This window comes from Archocentrus centrarchus, chromosome 14, assembly GCF_007364275.1.
Source record: "Archocentrus centrarchus isolate MPI-CPG fArcCen1 chromosome 14, fArcCen1, whole genome shotgun sequence".
In the NCBI taxonomy this organism is placed as follows: Eukaryota; Metazoa; Chordata; class Actinopteri; order Cichliformes; family Cichlidae; genus Archocentrus; species Archocentrus centrarchus.
In genome coordinates this window covers 26,331,792-26,355,380 of record NC_044359.1, presented here as the reverse complement: position 1 = coordinate 26,355,380, position 23,589 = coordinate 26,331,792, and the positions used below count along the sequence as shown (strand labels likewise).

Below are 23,589 nucleotides of genomic sequence, written 5' to 3'. Positions count from 1 at the left end.
ACTTTAGGTTTGAGAGGCTTCTAAAAACCATGAAGATATGAAGTAGAGAGGCTGAGCTTTAATATGGGGGTACAATGTCAATAACACATAGCCAATGGTAACTAGCAAAGGCTCCACCTAACTAGTTTTCAATTTATGTGCAAAATCATCCTCATACACTACAAAACAAATTGTTGCCATTTACTCAAGGCAATCTGACCTAAAGTTGTGTTATCATTCACAACAGAATATCTGTAACACCTTTCTGAACTCGCAGCTGCAAGTAAGACAGTGAAAACTCAGCGGCCGTGAAATCGATCGTTTAACCACCGCTGCTCTAAAGCCACATCGTTGTGACTGCAAGTTAATTTGTCTTTGATTTGTCACTTACATCTCCATATGTTCAAATTCTAAATATACAATATTAACATGTTTCCTGTACATTCCACCTCTGCAACAACATAAACTTTCACCTTTATCTTTCCTTCTCTATAATCCTTTATAGATTTATAACATTTATATATTTAGTTCTTCTTTTCCTTTTACTTGAAGAGCTCTTTCCACATAGATCATGGAGGGGAGTGAAGACCATAAAAAGGCTCCGGGGGGAGGAAACATGGGTGGTGGGACCCAGGGAGATGGGTGGTCAGAATGTGACACTGTGGGTCATCAGGGGTGAGACAGAGCGGGGTGTCAGACCGGGGAAGGTTGCAGGGGCATGGCAGCGGAGATCACAGCATCACCACCCATCCGCTCACTAAGGTATTCAGCAGTCACCAACCAGCTGAGGGCTAGTGAAGCCCCCTCCTCACTCTGTGTTCATTTTCACTGTAGGGTCTTACAGGGTTTAAAAGAAACAAAGTGCAAAGGCAGTTTTGGGCATCTTGTGAACGATATTGCTGCCCAAAGCTTCAGGGAAGTTTTTATACATTACTACATTTGCCTGCTGCTGACTGTGTTACCAATTTATATCCAACTCAGCCAGCAGAGGCTAAATGTTTTCAATGCACATGCATTACATATCATTTGACTGGGGAATATAATTAATAACCACTACATGTTGTGTAAATGTGTCTGATTTAGAATGGGTGAAAGCCTAGGCCAAAGTGCAAGTCAAGTCATTCAAGGCTCTACTTGAGTGTTCTTGAGGTAGGCCAACAGGCTTGGTACTGTTTTTTTTTTTTTTTTTGGTAATAAATGCATAGTGCCGTCACTAATTAGACCAAAATTTTACTGCAAACAAGTGAAGAGTGAACACCACTTTTTTTTTTTTTTTTAAACTATTCAAGGTTGATGTTAGGTGCTGCTGAAAACCCATCTCTGTCATAATGGCTGTGGACTAGTAAGGCTCCAAGTACCCTTCAGTCTGGCCATCCACCGGGCAGGTGTGGGTGAAGGGCCGAGGCCTGTGAAAACCCAAGAGCTGAGCTAATAAAGCTGAACACGCAGGAGAAATGGCTCCCTTGGCCACATGGCATTAACTTCCACTGAACTGATTTTCTCTGGCACAATGTGTTTAATTACAACACAGTATGTTGCATTGAGAAGTTATAATGACAAAACCAACTCCGCACCTTTATCTTTGGCAGCCTGGCTCACAGTCCTCACGTAACTCTCTCAACCTGAGAACCTGTACGGCACTTACACCTGAACATGTGCAGCTTTGTTTTCCACTAAAAATCGCTGCACCGGAGGATCTCACTGGCTCTGCTTCAACTTCTCAGTCCAGTCTGAGAGCTGGAATGAATACTTTCACCACAACTGCCCCTGCGCTGCACCTAAACAGAAACACCCACTGCTATTCACTTACAACAACCTTCGCTCTCTTTCTCGGTTCATTTTCTTCCTCGACCGCGTTAACTGTCACTTAAAACTGTCCTTCCGCGTCCTCGTTTTCCTGCAACTGAATGTGAGCAATAATCTCATTAAACTTTCTATCAGTTTAAGTCTTGAGCTGCATGAGCATGTGGTTTGAAGGAATCCTCATAAGGATAAACTTAACACCTTATTCTGCACAATCTTAAAACAACTTTCAATTCAGCCCCGCTTGTGTGTAAAACAGAATACTGCCAAAAAAAAAAAAAAAAAAAAAAAAAAAAAAAAAAGCAAACAAACCACTCTCCGTATAAAAAGAATACACTAGTTTGGGATTGTGGCACCAGAGACTAACATGGCATTAACAAACACATTAAGTAAGCTCTGTAGGCTGCAGTAAAAACCACTCTATTGCGCTACTGTAAATGGCCCTCGGGCATCTTTTATTAGTCTCAACTCTTCTGGGTTTCCACAGACTGCTGCTAGCAGTACACTGATGTAAGAGAGCAGCTGGGTTCAGCTAAACCCAGTCTCAGTACTGTGCAGTGTGAGATATAGTGTAGTATGTGTGTGATGTGCGTCTGTGTACAGTGTTATCTCGCAGCACGAGATATTAGCTTTAAGACAATTTTGTTCTCTTGCGCGCGTGCGTGCGCATGTGTGTGTGTTGGCTTTAGGTGTATGACAGGTGGGATCCATTGGAGATCTGAGAGGTGATGCTGGCGCTCCTGCTCATGCCCTGTTCACTCCTCCCCCCTGATGACGTCCTCCTCATAGCCTGCGGGCTGTTCCTCACCCCTCCCGCACCTCCTTGATTACCCCTCTGACTCCCTCCTCCGGGGTGGTGGAGGCTCCAGGGTGGTGGGCCCCCAGCCAGCATGGGGTGACCCCAGGACTGCTGTGAGCTAGAGCCCCCCTGGTGATGACTATGGTGACTGCCTCCTCCACCTCCTCCAGGCCAGTGGCCTCCCCCCTGAGCCCCCTGACCTCCTCCTCCTCCTCCTCCTCCCCAGCCTCCCTGAGATTCAGGAGCCAGGTTAGTGAGCACCATGTTGCTGAAGCCCAGTCGCATGGACTCCGAGTCAAAAGCCTCGATCTCTCGGGCCTGGCGCTCCAGCAGTGAGCGGATTCGCTCCAGGCGCTCATTTTGCAGGGAAAGCATTTCCTCCTCGATCTGGGGAGATAAACAATTTATTTAAAAAAAAAAAAAAAAAGAGAGAGAGAGAGAGAGAAAGACAAGTGATACTGTACAGTACACATGCTGACAGAGGAGAAAAAACAGACAGCTAGATTCTTTGTATTATTGGCCAAAAGTATGAACAATGATTTCCCAGAGTACTAAAGATACAATATAAACACCACGTGCAACACCAACAGTATTACTATATATAAATGCAGAGGAAAACAAATATGCACTATGTCAGTACATAAAAAACAAAACAAAAAACACCCTCCAGTCCTGTTCAGGTAGAAAAAGGCTTTTCTTACTTTCTGCTCCAGCAGAGCCCTCCGCAGAGACACCCTCTGCTCCAGCTCCCTTCTCTCCTTGTCGTGCTGTGCGTCTGTTTGCATCTTGATTTTGCTCTGGTAAGCATTGAGCAGCTCGAGCTCCTGCTGCAGCTGCATCCTTAGAACCTGACACTCCCCCTCCTGAGCTTCATCCAACCGCAACTAAGAAAAAAATACATATACAAAGTTCTTCTATGGCTGCTGTGCATTAAGGCAAAGTTAAAGATCCCCTTTAAACATCTATATTAAGTCAGCTTTGAGTACTTGTGCTGATGAGATTTTTCTATACTTAGCTGGTCAGAAATGATTTATGTTTCATTAATGTTTTAGATTCATTCCTTTCTGAAACTTACAGCCTGTGTGGAGAGCATTTCATTGATGGAGTGGTCATACTGCTCAGCCAGGATTGCCAGCTTCCTAGTCTGCTCCTCTTTCAGCCTCTTTAGGACAGCCTTGTGGTCTGACTTGGGTGTGGTCTCGAGCAGATGGTTCCTGAGGGCCTTGTACTGCCGGGTCTGCGTTTTGCACGTCTCCTGGAACTGCTTCTTAATCTGAAGCTCTTTAGACTAAAGTAGAGAAAGAAAATTTGAATGACGGGGATTAATACCTGCTCAGTGTTGTTTGTGAGCGGTTTGTCAAAGACTCAGTTAAAAAAAAGAAAGAAAAGAAAAAAAAAAGGTCTCCATCTTTCTGTGTACCTTCAGGCTTTTGGGCTGCTGCCGGACCTCCATGACATGCTTGCGCCTCAACTCCCTCTCCCTCCTCTTATTGTATTCCAGCTGGTTGGTGAGCTCTGTCTGGTGCTGTGTGCGTATCAGCTCTGCCCGGGCCTTCTGGATTGTTGCCAGATGCCTGAACTCCAGCTCCTGCATGGATTCATGATGCCTCAGCAGCATTGCATGCTCCAGATCCTTCTGTGTTTGACGCTTGTTCAGCTCCTTTATAAAAAAAAAAAAGATCAAATAAGTACCATATAAACTGTGTACATAAAGTTAGAGCGGGTGCTGATATCTGCTTCTCCTGTTTGTCTGCACACCTCTCTGGCCAGATCTTGCTCCACGTTGTGTCTGGCGATGAGGATCCTACGTTTGAACCTCCTGCACTCCAGCTCCAGATACTGCCTCTGTCTCCTCAGCAAGTTGGCCTCCTCCTCAGCCTGGAAATGAATATATTGTGGTTTTGTAATAAATGACAGAAACTCACTCTTCAAAACAGAATCAAGAAGACTCAGCAAAAAAAAAAAAAAAAAAAAAGCTTTGAGGAGTGGACGGGCTCAGAATGGAAGAAAAGCTTTTCCAATAGTGGTGATTTGACTGCAAATTTATTTCCATAGTTATGTAAAAATCTCACTTGGTCTGTGAAGGGCACATATTGGCTGAGAAATCCTCACCTGGAAGTGTTGGATGTTCTCTTTCTGCTTGGACAGCCACTCTTGCTTTTCTTTCTTGGGAGTCGACTGGTTCTCACTCAGTTCCTGCCACACAAGTGTTGTTTAGTTTTATTTAATATGCAGCGATCCAGTTCAACACAGATGTTTGAAGCTCTGCATTCCTTAAGCTGCGTTGGTCAGATTTCAGATGTGATTATAAAGAGTAGACCAAAAAGATTCATGGATTTTTTATATTATATTATATTTTATATATAAATAAAAACAATGACCTCTTTCTTTAATACATGTACAGTGCTTTAGATTATCATCTCAACCACACACCTAAAAAAGGTACACAGTGTACAGTACTGTAAAAAAGCCACCCCTCCTTTCTTTACTTTTTGCCAGGAAAATTGGAAGCAGTTGCAACAATTTATTGAAACATACACAAACATAAATGGAAATGCGGTATATAAGGCAAAAACTGAATTTTTACAATTCTAACAAGCTTGAAAGTCAATATTTGTTATGACCACCTTTATTCTCCCACACAGCCTGAACTCTTTTAGGCACGTTTTCCTGTAAAGATGATCCCACACTTCTTCAATCCTTTTGATTCATCACTCCATCAGACCTGTTGCCACTGATTTGGCACACCTCAGCTCCTTCTCCCAAGGGTGGTGACAACCACCCTTCTGATTAAGCATTAATCATTTTGATTATGTAAAAATTGTCAATCTGCTGAGGTGGATGTGTGTGGTTCATGTGTGTTACCTCTTTGAGCTGCTCTTTGCGTAGTTTGTACTCCCGCTTTTGTGACTCCAAGAAGCTGCTGAGCTCCTTCTTCTGCTGAACCTGGATGTGCTGCTGGAATTTCTTCTCATCATTGGCAAATGTCTTCAGCTAAACCAAACATGAATGCAGTTTAAGATTATGAAATTATATTTTATATATATATGTGTATATATGTACGTGTGTGTGTGTGTGTGTGAAAAGTTTCCATAATTTATCAGCTATACGTTTCCTTTGAATTATTACTTTGTGTTCATCCTTTATAACTGGTTTGTCTACATACATCTTTTTCCAGGGCCGCCTGGTGTTTTTTAAGCAGTTTCTCCATCTCCTGGGTGAAGTTGTTCCTCTGACTCTCCAGCTCTTTGTCCAGCCTCAGCCGATGCTCATCCATTTCCCCTTTCAGCTTGTTCTCCAGGGCCATTAGATGCTTCTGATGTTGCCGCCTCATGCGTTTGTATCCTGACATCTGCTCCCTCAGCTCCGAGTCCTGCTCGTGTTCTTGCATCTCACGTGTCACCTACAACATGAAGATGAAGAATTATCAGCACAACGCACTCACACTAGGATACTGCACTTATCTGAAAAGTATGATAAAATGCAGACATTTGACATTTGTGTTTGTAGAGTGGTAAACAAATCTACATTGGAGTCTTCAGAAAGGAATATTAAGCATTTGTTAAATATAAAAACATTTAATATTTCAGTCCTTTTGTCAAAACAAAGGAAAGATTAGTAAGAAATGGCGTTCTCACGAGTGATGCTGTGCGTATAGTGGCAAAGTGCTCTCTGTTGCGGTAGTGCTTCCTCGGGGCCTGAGCTGGTGTTGGCTGGGGCTCAGTGGGTTGACTGGTGGCCGCTTGTTCCCCAGAGAGACTCTCTTCTTCCTCCTGGAGTGGTAAGGCAACAGAATATTTCAGAAGATATATTACAGTGTAAAACCCTCACAGAGCACATTCGAGGCATTTGGAGCATTGGATGGTAAGGATGGACCGAGCAAGAAGGGCAGAGAATAAGTCAGACATTACTACTGTGGGGGTGAATTGATGTGACTTGGGTCATTTAGTCACATTAGCCAAAACTCCCAGCAAAGACATGTGAGACTAAACTAAAATCAGCAGAATCCCCCTTTAATCAGTAATACATGACTGAGTCATTTCACCCACCGGTTTGAGGTGTATGACGGAGCTGTTGGACATGACCGTGTGGTCTCCCTCCATTAGATCCAGCTCACTGCGGCTGTCCTGGGCCGCTTCGTTCAGACTGTTGACAGAGCTGCTCTGGGAGCTGGCGCTGATGGACATGCTGGGGATGGACTGATTACTGCCAACGCTGTTCACCGTTCCTGTCCGCCCACCACCAGGCTCCATGTCCTGAAGACAGAGCCAAAAGAGCAGAGAAAGACAGCAGGGGAAGAGAGGGAGCAAGAGAGGGAACAGGAGGAAGACCAAAAGACAGAGGACGCAGACAGACGTGCATACAAACAAGGCATTCTGAGTTATGGTGGAACGCCCTTTTAAAGTGGCAAATACATTTGTGTGCCCACACAAATCCTTTTCTTGTAATGTCACCTGAGTTTAGATGCTAAGCAATAAACATCCACACACCTCGTCTCCATCCTGGGTTTCTGAAGTAGGCCCGTTGTGGGCCTCCTGAAGGAGGATCTTCTTCATCTTTCGGTACTGCAGATTATCCAGCTCTCGCACAGCGTCCTTGGTTCTCTGAATGAGATCCATCAGCACAGAATCTGGACGCTCACGCTGCAGAAACTCGTGCTGTGGGACGGTGAAAGCAAAATTACTGAAATGTTCATGTTTAACTGACAGGTTTCAAAGTAACAGGAGAAGAAGAAATGACACCAGAACCACAGATGAGAGAGTAAATTTTGTACATTAAATTTCAAAAATTCAAAATGTAAAGTGGGATATCCAGTACTCCCAAAAGAATACAAGTGATGAAGTCATGGCCCTGAGATTTAATGGGAGGAGGATGGGTTGTGTGCTAGTGATAGTGTATTCACACTAAGCAAGGTTGCCTCACATTGTGCCTGATCACGATGATCCCTCCTCCCTATGCGCTTGCTCAACTGCACCCACAAAAGCCTGAAGAATTGGGGCCTGAGTATGTCAGGGACATGTCAGGGACAATCACAGTAGTCAAATGTACTGTATGGATTGACTCGTATGAATACACCCTTAGAGAGATCACTCTGTTAGTGTGCATATATGGCTGAATATTAATATGTCTTCATCTGACTAGAAGATTAATTCTTTGGTTTTCAGGAAAAAAAAAGCTGATTGTGTGAAGAGCCTTTTCTTACCCGATCAAACATACACATGAAAAGCGTTACTGAAACACGAGTAAAGCTTGAGTTTTTTTCACACTGCAGTCATGTAAACATGACATTTGGAAGTTAGTATATAAAAATGTATTACACCATCTACAGTCACAAGTAATGGGCCACCTGCACCTACATGAGCTGCTCGGCCACGGAAACCCACACCCCGAAGCTCCCAGCACACAGTTTTTTGTGCCGATATTAATGCCAGAGGAAGTTTGGACTTTTATGCATTATGCACCACTCAGTTCCTCAACACTTCCATGTTGCAGTAATACCACTTACAGCTGACTGGATTATCTAGGAGGGAAGTAAGTTCACAAATGGACTTGCTGCAACAGTGGCATCCTATTACAGTACCACACTTGGATTCAGTGAGCTTTATAGAATGACCCATTCTTTCACAAATGTTTGCAAAGGCAGAGTGCATGGCTGTGTGCTTGATTTTTATACACCTGTGACAGTGGAACTGAAAATACCCAAAGTCAACGTTTCAAAGAGGTGTGGCTCAATGCTTTTATCCATATAGTGTACTTTATCTGTTTTGTATTAATATCACTAATAAAATCTACAAAAATCAGGGAACCTCTCGACGCTTCATAAATCTCTCATGATTTTGTATGCCAACATTACTTGAATGAAGTCTTCAAGCAGTCTGGGTTAGCTACTATTCCAACAGTCTCACTGGAGCATGTGGTAGATTAGTTAGCCAGAGACAAAAGAGAAGTCCTAACATTTGGCATCAAAGTCCTGGAATGAGTGCCACAACACTTAAAATGTCAACACACGAGTTATTTCCCCAATGCTGCATGTTTACCAGAAACCTCATCTATAAGAGAAAGAAATTTGCACAGGAGTAGATCATCCAGATGGCTGACTGTGAAGCTATGGCAGTTATGACAGCTAAGAATAATACACAGGTAGATGGCAGCAGCTTTATTAGGTGCTTAACTTGGGCCAGAAGTCACATCAAGGAAAACCACACTGAGAAGAAACTAAGACAGCATTTTAACTGACATTGAGATCGGTACAGTTTTGGAAGTTGACATTTAAAAAAAGCAAAGACAATGTGCTGTGCGTCCATACCCAAAGGACAACTTCCATTAGCAACAGCGAGTCCATTAGTGGGCTAAGTGACAGCTGCTCAGTGACTTAACGATGGATGTAGAAGTCACATATCCACAGTAATTACATCTGTGTTCTTCTACAAAACCAAGCTGTGTTGTGTGAGTGCGCGCCTGCGTGCGCCGTTTTGGTTGTGTGTGTCTGTGAGTGTGTTTATCCGGAAATGGAGGATTAATGAATCAAAATAGAAGCTTATGTGGGGAGAGAACAGAGTGCAAACATCACAGGGAGCTTCATCACCAGAGGGCCTGTCAGTATCGCATCTTAACACACTGACCCTGCCGCTCTCTGTTTCTGTGTTGCATTGTACGGTGCGCGTGCGTGCACTTACGCCCAACATGTCGTCAGAGTGCGGTCTGTCTTGGGGGATTTTCTGAAGGCAAGAATCGATAAAGTTTCTAAAGTCTTCTGACCTGGAACAAAGACGAGGAGAAGAGAGAGGGTCAAAACAAACGACACAGGGGGCCTGCACCAGCAACAATCATCACTTCATCTGCAAAACTTATAACAGCTCCCTGTTGGCTTCCACAAAAAATATACATACTTATTTCACATCCCCTGCAGAAAGCTGGATTTAACTACACAGATGTTAAACAGTGTGTTAGTGTGTGTGTGAGACACCTCACCATTCACTGGACTGTAGCGTGGGGCTCTCATTCTGCGCTATGTGGTATAAGGCACTCATTGCATTCATGTTAAACAAGGGAGGCTTCCTCTCCGCTGGAACAGAATGACATCAGTCACTCACTCATTTAATTACAGGGTTACTGACATGACTGATTGAAGGGTTAAAGCTGCATTTCTCAACTGCTCAGAGGTAAAAATACCAAACGTTTACCAAACACATCTTAGTCATTTCTTAAAGACATAAAGTTACCAGCATTAGACCTTTAATTCACAATCAGTCTGTCAGGGAAAGCAAATCCTTAATCTTTCATTTCCAGTACAAATAACTTTCTATTTTTATTGATCCAGTACAGTAGAGGTGCCGTGGCAACAAGGTTCCTATTTCTGTGTGGAGTTTGTAGGTTCTCCTGTGCCTCTGTGGATTTTTGGGCTTCTTCCCACAGTCGAAAGACATGCATGTTAGGATAACTGATGATTGTATATTGGCCAGGGATCCTCAAATCCAGGCCTCGAGGTCCGATGTCCTGCAGGTTTTAGATGTGTTCCTGATCCAACACACCTGAGTCAAATATAGAAATGATTAGCAGGACTCTGGAGAACTTGACTGCATACTGAGGAGGCGATTCAGCCATTTGAATCAGGTATATTGGATCAGGGACGCGTCTAAAACTTGCAGGACATCGGACCTCGAGGCCTGGATTTGAGGATCCCTGGTATATTGGCCATAGATGTGAGGCAGGTAAAGTGTATAGAATAAAGCGATGTATAAAAGTATAAATACCAGCCCAACCATACAGACACAATGTCACCCACCTAATTCTATGCATGTAATTCCTAAGGACCAGACGTCCACCTTTCCATCATACTGGCCCTCATCCATAGCTAGAATCACCTCTGGAGCCATCCTGGATAAAGTGAAGGAAAACCATAACGTGGGTATAGGAAGCAGAGAAATATGCATAATATAAATATAGGTTTAAACTAATTTAAATTTAGAATATAGAGGCAAAATAGAGGCAAATGCATCTTTATAGTCAAATCCATTTCATTTTGTCAATTAGAGACTGTTTATAAATTCACAATTCTGGTTTATGTATTTAAAAACATACACAACACAACTTTCAATTCATACAGATTTCACTTACCAATATGGCGTTCCCACAAAGGAGTTGGCAGGTGAGGCAATGGAGGCAGAGCCAAAATCTGCTAGTTTGACTTGGCCAGGCTCAGTCAGCAGGATGTTGCCTGCTTTCACATCCCTGAGGGAGCGGCAGAAAACATCAGAGCATGAGGATATGTGGAGATGTAGTGTTTACAGATGCTTCCTAACATACTTAAAATATAATAAAAACAACAACAACTCACTCACCTGTGGATCATATTGTGGGAATGAAGGTAGGCCAGCCCCTGCAGAGCACCATGTGTGATGGCAGCAATCTCAACTTCTTGTAAAGGTTTTTTATGAACTGCAGGAAGAAACCCAGCCATAGAAACAAATCGACATCACAACAAATATGCATGTTTCTTTTATGCGAACGCACTCAAAAACCTGTTTTCTGCTCACCTTCCAGCAGGTCAGAGGCTGAGCCAAGACAGTACTCCATCACCAGCTGGAACCATGAGATCATGTTAAGAATAGTGTCAATATACATGTTAAAGTGAGATAATGCACGTATGCCAGACTCACCCATGCTGTGTGTTCACGGAGGTAACAACCTTTGTATTCTATACTGTTGGGGTGCCGGATCCTTTGGAGGAACTTCACCTCCTTTATGATGTCCTGCCATTTCTGTTGGGGAAATAAAGATTTAACTGCCAATACTTTGACTTAAGGCTCCAGAGGTGGCTGTGTCTGCATCTGCAAGCTCGTCTTTAAGTGCAAAAGGGAGTAAAGGTGGTTCTCTTCACAGATTAGGTGTAATCAAATTAGAGCTGATCTGAAATTACTGGCAGAGCAGACTGGGGCATCTGGGGCAACAACAATAAAAGTGAACACCCAGGAGTGACCTTGTTGGGTTTGTACGGTTCAGTGATTTTTAAATCAGAACTGCAAATTTAATACTGCAGTCCAGCAGATCTTTATCGAGCCTGTCACCACCTGAAGTTAAATTAAGATAACTTCTTATCTTCCAGCCAGCAAAGGACCTGATTCACTGAAAGGGAATTCCAGTGTGTTGGGAGCTCAAAAACAGGACATTTTTTAAACCTATGAATATCTTTAGATATTTGGATTTTCACTGACATCGATAATTCATTTGCTGTGTGAATTTGTGTTTGTGTTAAGATAAATGTGTGTCAAAATCAAGCACAGAACGCACAGCACAGTCATGATTTAATATGTTTAAAAATAAAAATAAAAATCATACACATCAGATTTTTAATAGGACAGTTTTAATTTACTTAATTCCATATAAACAACTGAAGTGATTAACTGATAAATAAAAACATATAAACTGCACATTTCATACAACCATTGTGATGGCTTCCTTTGTACCACAATTTCTGGCTACAGTGCTGATGAGGAAACATTTGTTGCTTCTTTAAATTGTCAGGATACCTTTACAATACACTGGCAAAACTACTTCTAAGAAAGTCGTGTTTTACACTGTACCCTGAACATGCATAAAGATTGAACGGGGATGTTTCACCATCAAATACTTCCTGTAGAGCGTGAAAATAATCTTCTCACCTCGTTAGACTGTTTGCCACTGTAGGACATCTTTTTAATTGCCACCACCTCATTTGTCCGCACGTCCCGTGCCTGGAAAATGAGAACACTGTTGGCACACACTGAACCCACAAAAACACGCTGTAACATAATTATCTGCACATTTTGCCGTGTGGTTTTTAAAGTCTCTTTAAAAGATGGAAGTAACTCCCAGGCCTGAAAAATGAAGCCATCGCAGAAGCACCTTTAACCTGCATTTTCTCTAATGGCCACTGGGGGGGGTGGGGTGTGGGGGGGTTGGCACAGTGGCTGTCTCCATAATCACTACAAATGTCACTTGTTTCAGGTTATACTAAACAAAAGTGCAATTTAATTTTGTACATTTTTGTAATTCTGTGTGTGTGTGTGTGTGTGTGTGTGTGTGTGGGGTGATGGCAAAAAAAGAAAAAAAAAGAAAAGAATATGAAAACTTGAGGCTTTATAAACAGCACTAAGCTAACAAAAGGGTGATATTACAGTGGTTACATCATGTTTTATGTCATCTTTGGAGCTGATAGCTCAGGCTTCTAATTATGAGATCCTACTACAAGCTAATTGATGTGTTGATACAAAATAGAAGCTGTGTTTGATTCAGTTGCTAGTTTGAATCAGCAAGTTAAATAGCCCTGACTGACTATATGATTCTCATAAGGGAAATCATTAGCAAATTAGACAAAGACAAATTGGGATCACAAATTATCTGTAGTTCCTGAACAAAAGTGACTTAGATTTGGCAGCATTACTCCATTTAATATATATATATATAGCCACACAGTGAGGTTTTTTGTGTGTCTGTCAGTGTGAAGATGTAGTTGCCATACAAAGTAGACGGCGCCAAAGCTGCCATGGCCAATCTCCCGGAGGTCGGAGAAAAGCTTCTCTGGGTCGTCTTTGAAGAAAAGGTCAGCCACCTCCGGATCCTTGAGGCTCCCTGCCCTTACAGAGGAGGGCATCCTGGTTAATGTAGTCCCTTATCACCCACGCAAAGGCGATGGGACTATCTGGGTGCTGAGCTGTGGCAAAGCAGCTGAAGACTCATCTGCAGTAATGGATGACCCTAAGGAACCAGCACATGGGCGCCTGCATGGACAGAAAAACAAAGAGACAGGCAGGTGTGTTAGCAAGCACAAGATGAAACACACTGATCCTGCAGAGGAGGAACGAGAGTTTGAAGATACCAACAAGATGAGTCAGTAGTCAAAGAGGAAAGCAGGAAATCTGAACATAACTTTGATCTAAAAGGAAGCAAAAATGAAATGTTTTCTCAAATGCTTGTTTCCTCGCAGGGTGACAGGACCTGAGTAAATAAAAACAGAAACTGAAGGACTCCTGTCCAGTAGTAATATCTTACATTCTTGCACATTACACAGTAACTGCTCAGTGATCATCTTGCATGACAGCTTCAACATCAGGATGCCAGACAACTGATGTCAACACCACAATGATAAGAGAGACCACACACAAAGCTTACTGAGAATGGTCACTCCTGTATAAATATATATTGTACTTGGTGATTTTTGATTTTGATTGTGAACGCCTCCAGGTGCTGAGACTAATTGCAGAGTCATCACTAGTACTCCCGTTCAGATTGCCTCAGCAATTATTGCAGATCTTTAAACTACTGGGATGACTGGGCAATGCAGATATTCCAGCTCAAGGATTGATTTCATGTCCACTGCTGTGAGGTGGCCTACAGAAATGAGGGGCCAGCTGCACCAGATGATCAATTTGAGTACAGGGTCAAATATTTTTCACTGTCTGACTCACAACAAGATTAATCAATTTTCCTCCAGTTAACATATTAATATGTGCAAGATTAATACCGTTTATAGGGGCAGACTCAAATCTTGTACTGCATGCCAAGTGTGCTGAGTGAATGTGGATGCTGTGGATGTTTCCATTGGTTAATCACTTGTTTAAGAAGACATTGTGTGTACATTGTGGACATAATCCCATACCCAGGTCCAGTGGGAGGGGGTCAACTTAAGCAGATCACACATACATGAAGTAACCAGTAACAGCTGTAAAATTGAAACACGTTTTAGTTTTTACAGTTTTATTTGAATATTTTTCAAAAAAAAAAAAAAAAGGACTATCTTAAGGAATAAGCACTGTTAGCCTTGCCAGAACTAGCAGTCTATACAAACTCAGTCATGCTGGAAGCTAAATGCCACAACGTCTGATCGCCTGAAAAACCTATGGAGCTGACTGCGTTCAAAAAAGAACGTGAAAAAACAAGTGGAAAACTCACATCAAGAAACAGAGTCCTCAAAGACAATAAAAATCCTGGAGAGAAGGAAATAGACACTACTAATAGGGATAAGCTTAAATAAAAAAAACAGAGGTCCAGTCTTTTTCTATTAGATTCTAGTGAACAGAGAATCATTCAGATTTTTCTGCCATAATGCTTGTAAGATTATTCGGTAACTGTTGGAGTACAGATTACTTAAATGACTTTCACTGCTCAAGTCCCACTGATGACCTATTAAGCAAAGCTTCTTTCAGTAATAAAGAGAGGTCAGTTTAACTGTACATAAAACAGTTGATACACAGGTTTTGATGTTTTGCAGACACGTGACTACTAACCATGTGATATTAACTTATCTGCCATTCATTTTAGATGTTTGACAATGTAGGATCAATCAAGCAAATAAGGCCACAGTCACAGGCCTAAAAACCGGTCCACAACCATCCGGCAACCACTGGGCGTGAGGGAAAAGTAAGTATTCCCCAACTGGCTGGCAAAAACCTCCTTGTGATTGCTTTGGTCGCTACCATACTGAGAAGTTGTCTGTAGAAATGGAAAAAGTTCACCTTCAAATTAAAAGCTGCACTTTTAGAAACATGTTGGCTGCAGCACAACTTTTACTCTAAAGGCAATCCTCCGTTTCCAGTTTGTGTTGCACTTTTTCAAGTTGTACTACCACTCGATTAGTAGTTGATGAGTATTTGTAGACAAACATGAAAAACTACAGGAAATGGCAGCAATCTGCAAGGAACCAAAGCAATCAAGAGGAGATTTTTGGTGCCGCACCTTCTTTGCAACAGATTTCTCCCAGTGACAGGAAGTAATCTCCAGGAACCGCTCGCCAACCAATTGTGGAATACATATTTTTTCATAGCAACTAGCACTTGTACACATCCAATATGGCAGACAACTCTCAAGCAACAGTGCACATCACACGAGAAACCTCAATAGGAAGGCTTCTCTAGTGAGTTGCTAATGTGAATTTGCCACCATCTTCTCTAAAGACATGCCATCCAGTCTGAATTAATGTTGGTGAAAGGAAAAACTGGACTGCCAACATTTGAGAAAGAAGAAAAAAAGTAAAACTATGAAACTATGCAGCAACCTGTTTTCCAGTAAAATGCGGTACATGATATCTTCATGTGTTGCCAATCAAGCCCATCAACATTTTTCAGTAACAATGTGTAGGGTATAATTTACACAATAAAACTACACCTGGCAGTTTTAAAGTTATCCCATTAAATTAAAGCAGATGGTATGACATTAACTTTAAAGTTAATACTTTGAGACATAACCACACACGTACAGTGGGCTGATATTTTGGTGAAGTAGAATAAATAGAAGCAGTGTTGTTGACAAAGTAAAATCTCAGCTTTAACCCAAAATAATTGACAGACAATAAAGCTCATCTCCAAATCAGCATGATATACTACCAAAGCAGCGAGGGCAGCAGCAACAACCAAAACATGTTAACTACAGTCTGCTGGCAAAGCTTTCTGTAATTCTTCCTAAACCACCATGACTTTTTCTAGCTGGCATGTGACTACACTTCCTTATAAATGAAGCGCACTGTCGTCACACATTGCTACAATATAAGGCCATAACATTGCATGGTAACAAGCATTTTATTTCTATTTAACACAATATGAACACAGCCATTCACACAATGAATAGGAAGTTACCTTTAATCCCGACTCCTTAATATAATTGCAAGATACACACCAAATAACCTCCCTACAGAAATGGCATGATTAATTTACAATATTAAAGCTATACTCAAGTAATTATTAATCATAATCATAATAATAATAAAGTCCTAAATAATGTTTGGTGGTGACCTTTGATTGTACCATTGTAACATTATAGAGAGTACAAAATAAAAAAGATTTCACTGTCATCATAAACTGAACTACAACATTAATAAAAAATTTTTAAAAAGCATGCAAAAACTCAAAACGATAAATAATCTACTCTTATGTTCTTTAATCCAAATAAAATATTCTGGCACTTGGCTGCACTTTTTTGTTGTTGCCGTTTTGAAACAAAGTGAACATATGTGGAGTGTTAATGTTTCTACAGCAGAGCTGTGAAACAATCTCCATTTAGACTTCATCCCTCAAACTTTATTCTGTCGACAGGTAAAAATACCTGTTAGCTTTGATTGACAAGTTCTCTTTATCTCACCTGTATCTGTGTGCGGAGGAGCTACCTGAGCCCCGTACGCAATCAACGCCAAGTACAGAAGCAGAGCAACCAGAAATGAACACAAATGAGTCTCAAGACACACATTTTAGTACACTTCTGCACTGTTTTCTTCACCCTCCATCTGCCTTTACTGTCCAGGAAAGTAGCTACACAGCCTCTCCCAGCTGTTAACGTTCTCTTATAGTGCTTCCTAGCCTTCATTACTCAGTATATCATTTAGGCCTCACCACACAGTCCTCGACACCCGTCAGCAGCCATATGGCAATTACTGATTGCTAGGGAAAAGGGTGTATTCTGGGACTGGTTGGTGAGTGGTTGCTGGAGGTTGTTGGCATTCACTAGCATGCTATACCAAAAACCTCCATGCAGTTCCTTTGGTCACTACCAAGTTGCTGGTGTAACCTGTAATTTGTTTGTCTGTAAATACTTGGAAACTACTCACCAAGCGGTATGAAACTGTGAAAAGTGTGACGTAAATCACAAAGAGAACACGTGCCTTATTAAAAATAAAAGTCGTGTCTTATCACTGCAGCCAACACATTTGCAAGGTGCAACTGTTACTTTGAAGGCAAATGTTCTCCATTTCCACTTTGTGTCACTGCCACTTGGCGAGTAGTTTCCAAGTATTTGCAGACAAGACACTTTTTTTTTCCCCCCAAGTGCTTGTAGAATAAGACAAATCAACATCTTCCATGTAAACTACGGATGATCACGGCAATCTGCTAGCAACTAACACAATCCCAAGCAGGTTTCTGGTGCAGCATCCTCTTTGCAACTGAATTCACCCAGCAACAGCTAGCAGCCTCCAGCAGCCACTCGCCAGGTTGCCAGAGGGTCGCCAACCGGTGTCTAGACCTGTGTGAGACCTTAGCGATGTTATTTGGTGAATTACTATTACAATTACTGTTTCAAACTGTCTATATTTACATGTGTGCTACTGTGTTTGCCATGTTAAAAATAATTTAGTGTAAATTAATTATATTCTTATATTATTTTTTACAGCATTGGAACTGCGCCTGAGAAGCAAGACCAGTAAATACAATTACCTACTAAATGGAGCGTTCAGTACTCCTGTTTGCTAATAATATATTTCCACATCTAAAAAGCCCCAGTACACGTTTTGCCTACTCACTGGTATTTGAAAAATGTGTGCCATCCAGGAAGTTAAAACTGGTACACCTGGTATAACATCTAGCAGTTACAAGGTAACCGAAAGGTAAGTCAAGGGTAATGATTTAATTTCTCAATAGTATTAACCATTATAACAAGCGAGTAATCTTTCCTCATGCTAAAATTTTCCGTTGACACAATTATTCTACGTTAAAGGCAAGAGATGCCTTTACAGCACAATAATTCAAACAACAGTGGGTAAAAGGATTAACGCCAATAAAATATATATCTTGTAGAAAAAATTTTAAAAAGAAAATCACTTTTTTAAACAAGTCTTAAATGCTCTGAGAAAATCTGATACTGCAGTTGTGGTTTCCTAACTTCAAACCATGTCTTAGTATTATTCTAACGAGAGGGAAATGTAGAAACAAGAGGAGCACACATTAATTATGATTCAAAAAACACTGTTGAGAGATGCAAATCAAGCACTGAACTATTTGTCACATGACTAAATCTGGAAGAATCTGAGCTGCAAATATAAAGAAGAGAAGTGCTGGACACTGTTCTGCTTTACTGCTTGAGAAAATGGATTCTCTCTTGATGAGTTATGTGAATTGATTTCCTCTGCACTGTAAAAATCACCATGAAGCCTAATCAAGAGGCAAGCAATACACAGAACTGAGTAGCAAGGGGCGTCAATGAGAAGCGGAGAGAGAGAAATGGAGAAGGATAATAAATAATCAAATACATTATTGATTCCTATAGTGAATTTCTCTCAGCTGCACAGGATTAGCTACAGAGGAGCAACGCTGGAGCAATCCTGCAGTCTGACAGCTTACCAATGGCAAAGAAAATATGTACAGGATGTTCCAAAGAATTTTAATAAAAACTAATTAAAACCCAGCCTAAAACATCCATTACTACAAAATAATACATTTTAATTATTGTTATTAATCAGGCTCCAATTAACCTTTTTTTTTCCGTCTTGAAAGCTGATGATTCCAGTTCTTACTCAACAAGCTGCAATTACACTGATAATTACTTCAAATACAAACGTAATCCCAGATTATGTGCAAAGGTTATCGTTTCTCCACATGCTCTGCCAGCTACCACACCAAACACACTGTTGGAGAGATTATTCTTCCTCAGTACCCTCTACACATCCATGCTACACCCACATGCTTGTGTTTAGTTATTTTGGGTGATTACGCCCCCTCACTGCATACTGTACTTGACTGAAGTTATTAACCACAATACCTGAGATCATCGATGGATGTGCTCGTTTTTCTTTTTTTTTTTAAACAGAACTGTGGAATTTCATTTTTTAATTATCTCTGTTTTAGTTTATATCTATGTTTTATATATAGCAGAATATATATTATGTATATACATCCTTTTATACAAATAGTGCCCAGCAAGATGCTTAATGCTGTATTGTTGAATAATTTAAAATAGTAAATGCACTTCTGTGACAGATCCCACCAAGTGATCATATATCAGCCTGACGTAACTGGTCCTAGTGAAATACTCCTTATTCATTTATTAGAAAATGTCAAAATGCATGTTTAATTAACACATAATAATTAAAATCTTCCCAAGCCTAAACGAGGCACATGACTGTGCTTACAGTTCATAAAGGGCCCAATGAGCTACTAATTATAAAACTAAAAAATAAAAGCTGTCATTTGAAACTCATCCGTACTTGAATCACTCAATAAACTGAGTTTATGCAATGTTAATTACTCAGATGCCCCATTAAAACAAACAAACAAAAAAAAACAAAAACAAAACACTGCAACATTGTAGCTGCTTTTTCAAAGCAAATTTAATTTAATGAACTGCATGTGAAGAAGGGTGGGGTGTCCATGCTCCCGCCCCCCCAGACTGATTATAGATTGTGGCTTACACTGAGTGGAGGAAGTAAAAACTCTCTAGCGAAGCTACTGAACGTCAACAACACATCTCAATTTGTAGTGCCATAGCGAAGGTGGTGATGGAGGACAGAAATGCAGTGACCAAACACCAAGAGGACCGGACCATCCAGTTTCTCTCACAAAGCTCCATTTACACCCCTCTAGTTGAGACAAGTGTCACGAGCGTCAATGACATGACAATGACATTCAGGTGTGCAAACGCTCTACTGCTACGAGTTGAACGTCACTGCTTTGCAATGCGCGACTGTCAGAAAAACATGCCAGCACTGATGTGAATAACTGATAAGATTCTAAGTTACACAATTTGGTACAATTTTCTTATACAAACAACTTCTTCATACCCCCCCCTTACTTGAAACATGTTGTAGAGTTTGATCTCCTTCAAAATATTGTGTAAAATCTGACACTGAACTTAAAAGATTACAACTGCACATTCTGCCAATGCCAATCTCTACCTATAGAGAATATTTTTTCTTATTTTAAAGTTTGTGTCCTCAGTCTATCACCTAAGCTAATTTAAAAAAAAAAAAAAAATAGATGTGTCCTCCACCCCCTCTTCTTCTTGCTCTCACTCTGACTCATCAGATATGTTGTTGGTCTCCAAGTGTTAAGCAACCAGCCTCAGTCACAGACTTTGATCCAAGACTCCTTTCCCCCTCTGTATCTCTCATTATGAAAAAAAATCTCATTAAAAGACAAGCTTTACTGTCTGTGTCACTGACCACTGAAGTCAAAAGCTGTTAAAACACAGGCATTATCTAAGGAACATCTCCACAGCTGAGTTTTTTTCCCCCTCTCTGGGATACACACAGCAGTGTTACTGAAGGTTGAACACCACAAGTGGAACCTGAGGATCACTGTCATGTGATTATTCCTTACTTATACCAGCTAAAAAAATATTAAATACAATAAAAGGCACTACACAATCAATAAGCTAAGCAGGTTTCGTGCTATTACATGTATAAGGGCATTATATATCATTCACCAACATAAGATTATTGAGGAGCTCTGGATCATCTCTGAATCCAGGACTGGATATGCAGTGGCAAGACTACCAATGACTGCCTTATATCTCAACTTGAGCATCCACTGCAGGCTTTGCTCCAGTGTCTAATCCATTTTTCCTGGGACACACTTAAATCCATCACACAGTTTGCTCATATTCAGCACCCCCCTGATAGAACACTGGCAGGCGAGAAAATACAACTTTGTAGGGGTTTCTCCAGCAATCAAGACATTAGGCACTTCATCGGTTTCCGGCTTGACGGTGTGAATGCACTGTTGTTCTGACATGCATGCAGACACATAAATGAACAACTGATAGGTGTGAAGATGAGAGATTACCGTAAACCTAGAAAGCAAGGAGACAGGCAGCCTGGCAGAAATCAGTGATATCTGAGTACCAGTATAAGTCCTACCTGTCGTTTAAGAATATACTGAATACAGACTGCATTTATACTATCATTAGAAGGTAGGTGGGCAGCCAATACTGCAGTTTTTTGTGTTTTTGTTTTTTGACAAAGACAGTCTACATTGCACAAAAATATCTCTAGCAGGCACATCAGCCATCAAGCCTCGGACCTTTGAGAAATCCAAAATGAAGCGGATCTTGTTTGGATGCATGACAAACTTGGTGCCACAACCCTGGCGTTACTGTACCATATTCAGTGTGTCGTGTTGCCTCCGTGAGTGGCTGGTCCACTGTGTCATGCTTAAGTTAGGTGGCAAAGACGCAGATAAGCCAGGCAGAAGGGAAGCTTGCCGAGTGATATCCACTGTTATGCAATATCAACACACAAAACTGAAGAATGCGATCACGTCAGCGCACAAAAACAGCCACCAGCCGCCGATGGACGTGAGCTCTGCCCGTCGTTCGCACACGGCAGCCACACTCAGAGGCAATGATTTGTCAAGACTCCGCTGGCTAACACTGCTTGTAAACACAAAGCCAGGGAATGTAACTTACTTGCTACATACATAGGATGATCCTGTGCCAATGTCACCCACTGCCACACTGCTTAGCTACTGAGACAGTAGTGACTCATGATGTCCCTCAGAGGTAAACAAACTTGCCAAGCAGCCCCCCCTCCCAAGCCCCCCTCCCAGAGTTTCACTCACTGTTACCGTACAGCCACAGTGGACAAAACAAAACGAGGGAGTGGCACCGCTTTCAACCATAGTTGCATAAAGCGGATTAGCACGCTAACGCAGCTAGCTAACGCTTCTTAGGTAAAGCAATCTGTGCCCATCCTTTTACCAACATAACGATTCTCCATTTGGCTCTCCACAATGCCACCTGTACGTCTGGATCAATTAGGGACATGTCACGTCGCCATTAAAAACAAATATCTTGATACCAACAGTAGGTGGCTGAACTTGCCCAGTAAGGCGGACTAAAAATCTGTCGATGCGACAGACCACAGAAGTTGTGACAGCAACTTTTGGTGAGCTGGCGAATAGCATCCTATTTGGCTGGCTAGCTCGAAAGCTAAGATGTATTGAAATCAAGCTCCATTGCAGTATATAGTGTTTGGGGGGGGTCGACACATAGCTTGTAAACGTTAGCAAAACGCTAAAGTTAGCGATCAACTCACCTTGTCAAAAAATGAACCCACACAGATTGAGATGAAGCAGGGGGTATGAACGGCTGATTGATCCGGTCACTCGGTAACAGAGCAGAGCAAGGTGTCTGCGGTTAAATCACAGGTAGGCAAAGCAATCTCGGGAAATCAAAGTACGGAATTCGCTAGCTGATAAGTTAGCAATGCTAATCTAACCGCATAATTGCCCTACCCAAATAAACACGGTCATTCTGTCCAGCCCGATTATTCTCCTTAGCAATAACCGCTTTTCGTCAGCGGGTGGAAATAATAAATATTTATATCAACGCGAGATAAAGAGCTGAGCTGGCTAATGACTGACTGCCAATCTTTAAACTGTCACAGCGAGCTGCAGGAAGGCAGGCAGGCTACTGACCAACCAGCTAGCTCCTAACGTTAGGCAGCAGCTAGCAAAGTTTCTCTTTTCGATAAGCAGTTCCCTAAAAATGGCGGCGGAGAGAATCACCTCCCTTCCACCGTGAAGAAACCGAGGAGCTAATGAATCGAAACAAACACGAGTTGGAGCGGCTCAGTAGCCAGCTTTGAACGCCGCGAGAGTACACGTGTGACAGTTTTTTTTTTTTTTTTTTTTTTTGAGGGGGGGGGGGGGGGGGGGGGTCTCGCCGAGGTTGTCCTGCTGCACCCCGCAGGCTAAATGTTTCCCCCCTACAGTTTGCTATGCCATCCAACAACTGCAAACACAGAGAATGGAGTGAGTGTGTGTGAGGAGGTGGAGAAAGTAATATAGATAATGACTGTCAACATCCCCTTCTCCGACTGTGCTTGTTCTCATGCACTTTCAGACACTGAGCTGCTAACCTGATTAATAGTTTCAATCTTAATCTGGCCTCAACTATAAATAGTCTTTAAATACGTACAATGTAAAACAAAATGTTTGTATCGCAGAACAACAGATGTCAAGATAAAACCAACATTTGGCTGTCTGTGGCCCAAAGATCCTGTCCGTGGAGAAATTAGGAAAATGGAGTTTACTTAGAAGGAGTTAATTCTAACAGACATTGTGTGTAGTCTAATATAATGACATCTTAGTGTAACTACATTTTTTCCCCCAGTGTGTGCTCTGTGAGACTTCGGGAGTAATCTGGTCGACCTGGAGTAATATATGAAGCGGGTTCGTGCAGATGACAGATGATTAGTCATGCTGTGTTTACATCAGGGAAGCGCACGCATGGCTTTTTGTTTACCCTGCCAGAAAACAATGCATTTCATT

General features: G+C 41.6%; 1 protein-coding gene across 1 annotated transcript; it reads right to left on the bottom strand.

The window, feature by feature from the left end:
- Positions 1-1,151: 1,151 nt before the first annotated feature.
- On the bottom strand, positions 1,152-22,906 carry LOC115791671 (serine/threonine-protein kinase TAO1-like). The gene is made up of 21 exons (XM_030745847.1): positions 22,353-22,906; positions 13,083-13,341; positions 12,244-12,315; positions 11,242-11,343; positions 11,119-11,164; positions 10,924-11,020; positions 10,700-10,813; positions 10,368-10,459; positions 9,554-9,647; positions 9,259-9,340; positions 7,072-7,239; positions 6,631-6,837; positions 6,220-6,354; positions 5,748-5,984; positions 5,447-5,575; positions 4,694-4,777; positions 4,340-4,459; positions 4,002-4,241; positions 3,657-3,869; positions 3,283-3,465; positions 1,152-2,968 (listed from the first exon to the last, which is right to left on the bottom strand). The coding sequence occupies exons 2-21, from the start codon at positions 13,212-13,214 to the stop codon at positions 2,468-2,470; spliced, it is 3,048 nt and encodes a 1,015-aa protein (XP_030601707.1). The 5' UTR covers positions 13,215-13,341; positions 22,353-22,906; the 3' UTR covers positions 1,152-2,467.
- Positions 22,907-23,589: the final 683 nt, after the last annotated feature.